The sequence below is a fragment of the Lissotriton helveticus genome, chromosome 3_1, assembly GCF_964261635.1.
Source record: "Lissotriton helveticus chromosome 3_1, aLisHel1.1, whole genome shotgun sequence".
Classification (NCBI taxonomy): domain Eukaryota; kingdom Metazoa; phylum Chordata; class Amphibia; order Caudata; family Salamandridae; genus Lissotriton; species Lissotriton helveticus.
The window spans coordinates 1,204,733,160-1,204,740,746 of NC_136061.1; the positions used below are offsets into that span (position 1 = coordinate 1,204,733,160).

At 48.4% G+C, this 7,587-nt stretch overlaps 1 protein-coding gene across 1 annotated transcript; it reads right to left on the bottom strand.

Annotated features, from left to right (window-relative positions):
• Window positions 1-2,776: 2,776 nt before the first annotated feature.
• Window positions 2,777-7,011, bottom strand: LOC144824227 (uncharacterized). The gene is made up of 4 exons (XM_078683375.1): window positions 6,911-7,011; window positions 5,287-5,368; window positions 3,374-3,500; window positions 2,777-2,861 (listed from the first exon to the last, which is right to left on the bottom strand). The coding sequence occupies exons 1-4, from the start codon at window positions 6,992-6,994 to the stop codon at window positions 2,777-2,779; spliced, it is 378 nt and encodes a 125-aa protein (XP_078539501.1). The 5' UTR covers window positions 6,995-7,011.
• Between the last annotated feature and the right edge of the window lie 576 nt (window positions 7,012-7,587).

Below are 7,587 nucleotides of genomic sequence, written 5' to 3' on the forward strand. Positions count from 1 at the left end.
ATAAATCTGCATAATTAGCAGTATTTAAATACAATTCTTCAGCATCAAAGGCAGCATAATACTTCAAATCTGAAAATAAAGATTTTACTACCTGCACATCCCAGTCGTCTGAACGTATGTTCTGTTTCACTACAACACCCATGCATACATGAAGTACATTTGGTATGTTAATAATCTCTGTCAGGCAATGAATTTGGAAATCCACAGCATCCCAGACAATGCCATCAGCGACTGGAAAGGCAGAAATGTTGACAAGAGTCTGGTCTCGCTTCATGATGTAGGAAAATGAGTGCGGAGCCAACGTTCTAGTTACCCAGTGAGATCTCTATCACTGTAGATATTGGTGAGAGATCACCATCACTCCAGATATTGGTGTGAGATCACTATCACAGCAGATATAGGTATTAGATCACTATCACCGCAGATATAGGTGTGAGATCTCCATCACTGTAGATATTGGTGTGAGATCACTACCACTGCAGATATAGGTGTGAGCTTACTATCACTGCAGATACAGGTATGAGATCACCATCACTGCAGATATAGGTGTGAGATCTCTATCACTGCAGATATTGGTGTCAGATCATTATCACTGCAGATATAGATATTAGATCACTATCACCGCAGATATAGGTGTGAGATCTCCATCACTGTAGATATTGGTGTGAGATCATCCCTGCACATATAAGTGTGAGATCACTATCACTGCAGATATATGTGTGAGATCACCTTCACTGCAGATACAGGTATGAGATCACTATCACTGCAGATATAGGTGTGAGATCTCTATCACTGTAGATATTGGTGTGAGATCACCATTACTTCAGATATAGGAGTGAGATCACTATCACTGCAGATATAGGTGTGCGATCATTATTACTGCAGATATAGGTGTGAGATCACTGTCACTGCAGATATAGGTGTCAGATCCCTATCAATGTAGCTATTGGTGTCAGATCAATATCACTGCAGATATAGGTGTGAGAACACCATTACTTCAGATATAGGTGTGAGATCAAAACTACTGCAGATATAGGTGTGAGATCACGTCACTGCAGACATAGGTGTGAGATCACTATCACTGTAGATATAGGTGTGAGATCAATATCACTACAGGTATAGGTGTGCAATCACTATTACTGCAGATATAGGTGTGAGATCACCGTCACTGCAGATATAGGTGTCAGATCACTATCCCTGTAGCTATTAGTAAGGATCCTCCTGAGGCACAGCCACGAGTAGGCAGCAGACAGCCCTTGATCGCTTTTTAATCTTGTGAAATTGTTGTTTTAAATCTCACTTACCCTTCCTCCTGACACACGATTGCTTTGTGCAGGCTTCCCCTACACAGCGGAACGAGCGCTGGTAAGGGAGTAAATCGACGAACTACTCCACCCGCCATCACTCATGCCAGACAGGGACACGCCCACTCTGAGGCCACGCCCCCTGCAACCATCATAAAAACGCGCTGACTTCACGAGCGCGGCAGATAGTAAGGATCCTCCTGAGGCACAGCCGGGAGTAGGCAGCAGACAGCGCTTGATCGCTTTTTAATCTTGTGAAATTGTTGTTTTAAATCTCACTTACCCTTCCTCCTGACACACGATTACTTTGTGCAGGCTTCCCCTACACAGCGGAACGAGCGCTGGTAAGGGAGTAAATCGACGAACTACTCCACCCGCCATCACTCACGCCAGACAGGGACATGCCCACTCTGAGGCCACGCCCCCTTGCAACCATCATAAAAACGCGCTGACTTCACGAGCGCGGCAGATAGTAAGGATCCTCCTGAGGCACAGCCGGGAGTAGGCAGCAGACAGCGCTTGATCGCTACTGGGGGATGTGTGGAGAGGGCAATCATTACTCACATTTGAGGCTCTACAGCAGCAGTATGAGATTGCTGAATCATAAAGTTTTAAATATTTACAATTGGGTCACGCTCTTAGGCACCACATACTGGAGATGGAGCAATTACCAAAGTCGGCCCCTTTAGAGGATCGGCTCCTCTTGAACCCCATGACAGAGAGGGCGGTATCCTTAACCTATAAGAACATGAGGAATAATTCCCCTGACCCTCTGCAGAAGCTGCAGTAAGCATGGTAGGGAGACCTTGGACTTATAGAAGAGGAGGATTGGTTGGAGGCTACACAAAGTCCCAGAGAGATGGCCATATGGGCTCTGTGCCAACACATTGAATTGTGGATACTCCATAGATCATACTATTCCAGGACGCTTCTGCATCGCCTCAGGAAGCACGACACCACCCTATGTGATAGGGGTTGTGGTGAGACAGGTTTGTTTTTGCACATACTCTGGGAATGTCTGGAAATACAACGGTACTGGAGGGGGGGTGGTTCAAATTATGGCCAAAGCTACTGGATTCAACATGCCACTGACGGCCAGGAGGCACCTCCTATGTATAAGTGGTGGAGAGAAGTGGCCTAAATACCCAAAAATATGGCTTACGTTGGCCTCTCAGATTGCCAAGAGAACTTTAGCCCTGGTCAGGGGGGCAAGTGGGATGATACGCATTGCGGAATGGGAAGCTGGCGGGGAATGGTGCCAAAGGGCTGAACATGTGGTGTACCAGAGTCAGGGCAGCCCAAAAAATGGGAGAAAGTCTGGGACAGTTAGTGTATATACAGGGAATAGAGGGAGCCCTCAAAAAGGGGGTGAACCATACCTTGAGTGCGGAACTGGGGTCACTGTCGAAATTCCATCATAAGGCATTGCTAAAAACTGTATGCACAATTCTTATCCTTATGTATCCTAGTGGTTATGCCACTCGTACTGTACTTTGTTCTTTTATGTCTATTCTGTACATGATAACCCATTTATGCTTACTGTAGCACTGAGCAACTCTTTAATAAAAAAATAAGTAAAAAAGAAAAAGATTTAAATGGCAGACAAAGGACAAATTAGAACCTAATTAAGGCTCTTAAGGATGTGAGTCGAGGTATGAGACTTTGAAGACACTACCTCACCTAAAGCAGGAAACCAGTGCTCATGAAAGCTTCAGCTAAAATCGACTTTCTAATCCCTAAAAAGAAAGACGGGGTGGATAACATTCAAGCATGGAGTTTTAATAATAAAGATTTCAATGGTTAGGGTTTATTTAAAAATATTTAACCATGGGGCTTTAAGAATAGTGAACCATGGGTCTTAATGTAAGGATTTGTCACAATGCGGCTTATCGTAAAAATCTGTATTAAAAAATATGTAGTTTAAGAATCTACAACAATACGGAGTATAGTAAGGATTAATAACAATTGGGCTTGGATTAATGATTATTAGCAATAGAACTTGCACGAGGGATAGTGACTGGTCATTGATAAAGGTGGATTTTTTGTTCGTACTGTCAGACAATGCTTACTTGAACTGTTTGCTGATTTGCGATTCCTGGATCTGTTGCGCTGCCCGCTTCGCGCTGCTGCTTAGTTCTTTTAAGTCATCCCAGAAGCCATCTTCCACCTCATCAGTGCCCACATCTGTGCAGGACCCTGTGGGAACAATAAACAGGAACAAGGCACTTGAGAATGGATCCATACATTATCTGTTTTATGAGGACCACCAGTCTACTGTTCTTTTTGGAGTACACTTCACAAAGGGACAGTTCTACAATAAGGCTGCTACAAAGGCTGACCTGTGGATCCATAATGAACGGCACAAGACAGCATAAGTTACATTCAATGGGCTAAAACAAGCCTTACTGCATGGGCATGGGTGCACCCACAAGGCAGAATATCATTTTACCTATGGCTCCCCTTCACCACATCAAATGTTGCACTTTCTGCAGAATTTCAGGCCAACATCTATAATTACGTATGAAGGATTAGTGCTGAATAGTTTATATGCATGAAGGATGTGCTGTACTTGACGAAGCGGGTTATGCATGTGGGATACCCATTGACGTCGCTTGCATCTACAGGGAGCTTTGGAAGCTGGTTGAACAACCTGAAAACTATCAACCTTTGGAATATCCATAGAAATGGATCTTACCTGCCCTTGCCAGGGAACAGAGCAAACTAAATGCCACCCCTGGTGTGTGGTATGAGAAGGCGCCCAGGAATCACACAGCTAAGGCCTTAGATTACAACTGGCTGTTTTCTGCATCCGCAAAACCCACCCATGGACTGAAATCTAGGCCTTTGCTATCCTCCTCCCAAGTGCTTTAAGTGGGATGAAAAAACCGAGGGGAACTCTTAAAGGGGCGTGACCAATGTATTTAATGGTGTGGCTTAAAAACACGTCAACTTAAATTCTGTGCCGCCCGAGTGGTAGTTTGCTGCATCGTTAGATCCAGATACATATTACAACAAGTAACATTACACTTACAACAAGCTAGGCCAATTGGCTTTGTCAATGGTTGTTAGTTGCATAAGTGAAATAATTAACAACTATGGCTTCGTAGTATATAATATTGAAAATGCTTCAGTTCTGAAATGATGAGCCTGTGAAAGAACTATAAATAGGCTCTTGGAAGATACATCACAGGCAGTGAGGGGTGGTACTGCTGCAGAGTTAAGCTTTTTTTATCACCCTGAGGGTGATGTCAGAAATGGGGAGCACGGTAGGGATCCGTCTCAGCACCTGCTTTTTAGATCTGACGGTGCTGAACACTGGCAGGACCCCGCCCACTTAATGCCCTGCTCCTCCCTTTAGAAAGAGGGTGAGATGGACCAGCAGTTAAGGGGTGTGGAGCATGAAACCAGAAAACAAGTGCTCCCGGTAAGACTTCCCCTCTTGGAGTGGCCATGTGTAAACCACCATCCCCTGGTGCTAGAGCGGTTGCTAAGTAGTGTTAAAGCAGGGTTGGATTGGTAAGGCGGGCAGTCGGGCACAGTACCAGCTGTGGGCGGCTTTTTTGGGCAGCCTGGGGGTCCGATTTGAGCGATGTCTGCGTTGTTTGGATGCCACCAGCAGCCCAGCGGGTAGAAGTATCACTCCCTTTCTCTTGCTGGGCTAGACCATTAGTGTATGCAGATTGAGGGGGGCAGGGGGCCTGAGCAGAAATGGTCTCACTTGTTTTCAGGTGTGTTTCACCAATGTGAACTAATGTCTGTATTTATTTTTATCTAAGTGAAGTTAAGAAAACTTGTCTCTGTAGACCACCCTCCTCCTCCCTGTTTTTATAAAACGTCGCCGAAGCAGTGTTTTGTGGAAAGGCAATATGCAAATGTGGGCCACTTTTTTAGCGTGTCCAGGCCTATTTTTGATCTCAATCCAACCCTGGTTAAGAGCTCAGCAACTAAAGATGACGTCAGAAGCCAAAGATTCTGCTCTTACCTGTAATGGTCAGCAAGGCCAACACAACGCCAATGGATTTTAGAAACATCTTCAGCTTCGAAAGGAGCTTCGGGGGTTGAACCTGGAGGGAAAATATTGAACTTAGTATAAAAGTGGAGAGGAGGGGCTTAGAGACAAAAAGGCTGCAGCACACTGGTGGGAGAGGGCTCCCTTTATGTCGAGTTCCCAACAACGTAGCCACTGCTTCGCTGCCCCATCCTCCACCGGCCCCCAAGCCAGAAGCCCCTATCAGGGCAGTGCCACTTCCGGTTCTGTGCCTCCACCCCCTTAAAGCACCTCACCTCTCCTGTACCTGGAGTGCAGATGTGCACCTCCAAGGACATGAATAGCCCCCACCATACCATCTTGGTCTCTGGCATTCACCGGACCCTCGCAAGCCGCTCTTCCACAACTCACCTCTGGACTCTGCAGCTGCTGGCTGGCCTCTGCCGGTACCAGCCCCTTGTGCCTCGCTGGTATTTATATGAGAGCACACACCCTCTTCTCTGGATATAGCGCCCAGAGGAAGACCAGAAGGCGCCGTCCTGGACTTTAGACCGGGCAGACGTGTCACCTGTGGACGGTGCCTTATCTGCTGGTGATGCTGGAGCCCTCGTTGGTGCCCTCAGCAGGTGACGCGCAGGGCATTGATCACCATGACTGGACTGCAAACCAACAGCGGATGGTGAAATGTGGAGCACACGTCCCACATCGCGCAATAACTACACTCCACACGGTTACTTGAAGTGTAAAAGGCCATTTTATTAGGACAAGGTTGCAACCATTTAATCTTTATTAAACAGTACATAAATACAATAAATATACTTTCCCATCCCATGCTTTGCAATATCTGCATGTTGCAAAGCACCTGCCCCTCTCGAACCAGTTGCCACCCCCCAATCCACGCCTGAAAACCACATCTTTTTGTGTTGCTGCACCAGCTGCCGATCCAAAAAAGAAGGGGCCATAAGCCCCTGGTCTCTAGGAAACCGTATATGGACCCTGTGCCTGGACTCCCCACCACCCCCAAACCCATCCCACGTTCAATAATTACTACGGCCTATACCTGTAAGGGAAGAAACATACCTTGACACACCAGGAATGGAACACTCAACCTTGCAACTAGGAGTCTGAGACCCTAACCAATAGGCCCCAGCAACTCTAGCACGCTCTCCTTGTGATCACCAGAGTGGCCCCAGTTTAACCCCTTATGAAAAGTGGGGGGCGTCCCAAATCCCCAACCCCTAGTTACGTGATCCCTCGGGAACCCTCTGATGACACCAGTATACCCTCGCAGTGCAGAGGTGCTAGCCAACACCTAGATGCCCCTTCTGTGTAAGAGTCTGGGCGAATCTTAGCCCTCCACTCCCCATGCTGTCATGCCCATGAACTGGGACCCCTGGCCCATTCGACACCCCTGTCCAGCCACAATATGTGATCCATTGGTTGACCCTTTGTTGCGTGTGGTACCACCTGGTCCATCTAGACCCATCCCCCACCAAATCGCCAGGCTCCCAGTACTCCAGCAGGATGGCGCTGCTGCACCCGCCATCGTGCCAACTCCCTCACCATCCGAACACACCCCAGCCGACCAGCTGAAGCCCCCCTTATTTCATTCTGTTACCTGAGAGTCCGTCCAGGACCTCCACATCCCGTCCGGCGCTGCTGCGCCCTGTTGCTCCCCGTCCACAGATCTGTCCGAGGCCATACTCCCTCCTGCAAAAATAAAACAGGCTTATTACCGCAACTCCCCCCCACCCCTGGAAAAAACCCCAAGCAGCTACAACGACCACTTTCATCCTCAGTCAAAACCCCCCTCCCGTCACCACATCACACTCCCCAGCACTTCCCATCTCTCCACACCCAGTGAACTCCAAGTCCCTCCCGGAAAAAAACACACTCAGCCACAGCCATCTGCACATGTCCGCCATCCCCCCAAAACCCGTCAGACTCCCAATCCTTCTCCTCGCCATACAAAATCATTCCTCACAGGTTGTAACATCACACTGCCGAATGTGCTGCGCGATCCCACGTTGGAGGGGCAGGCCGCCGCGGACCCCCTACTGCTTCTGGCCAGCACCCCGAGGCCGTCATGCGCCCCACTGGCGATGCCCTGTTCTGCCGGTATCAGTCGCCGGTCCTGGTCCCCCCCCCAGGCCGCTCCAGCCTGGAGGGTCCCAAGCACCACTAGGCCTGATGCCGTGCTGGCAGTCCCTCACCCCTACCCAGGGGGCCGCGCACCAGCTTCGGCCCCACTCTCCCCCACCCCCCACAGTGCCGGGCTGGTCAGTGGGGGGTGGA

Excerpts from the sequence above, each read along its gene's own strand:
- LOC144824227 (XM_078683375.1), bottom strand. The coding sequence starts at position 6,994 with ATGGCCTCGGACAGATCTGTGGACGGGGAGCAACAGGGCGCAGCAGCG. Across the intron at positions 5,369-6,910 it reads GGTCCTGGACGGACTCTCAG|GTTCAACCCCCGAAGCTCCT; the intron begins GTAACAGAATGA and ends TTTTCCCTCCAG. Across the intron at positions 2,862-3,373 it reads CAAATCAGCAAACAGTTCAA|AGTTGCTCAGTGCTACAGTA; the intron begins GTAAGCATTGTC and ends TTTTTATTAAAG.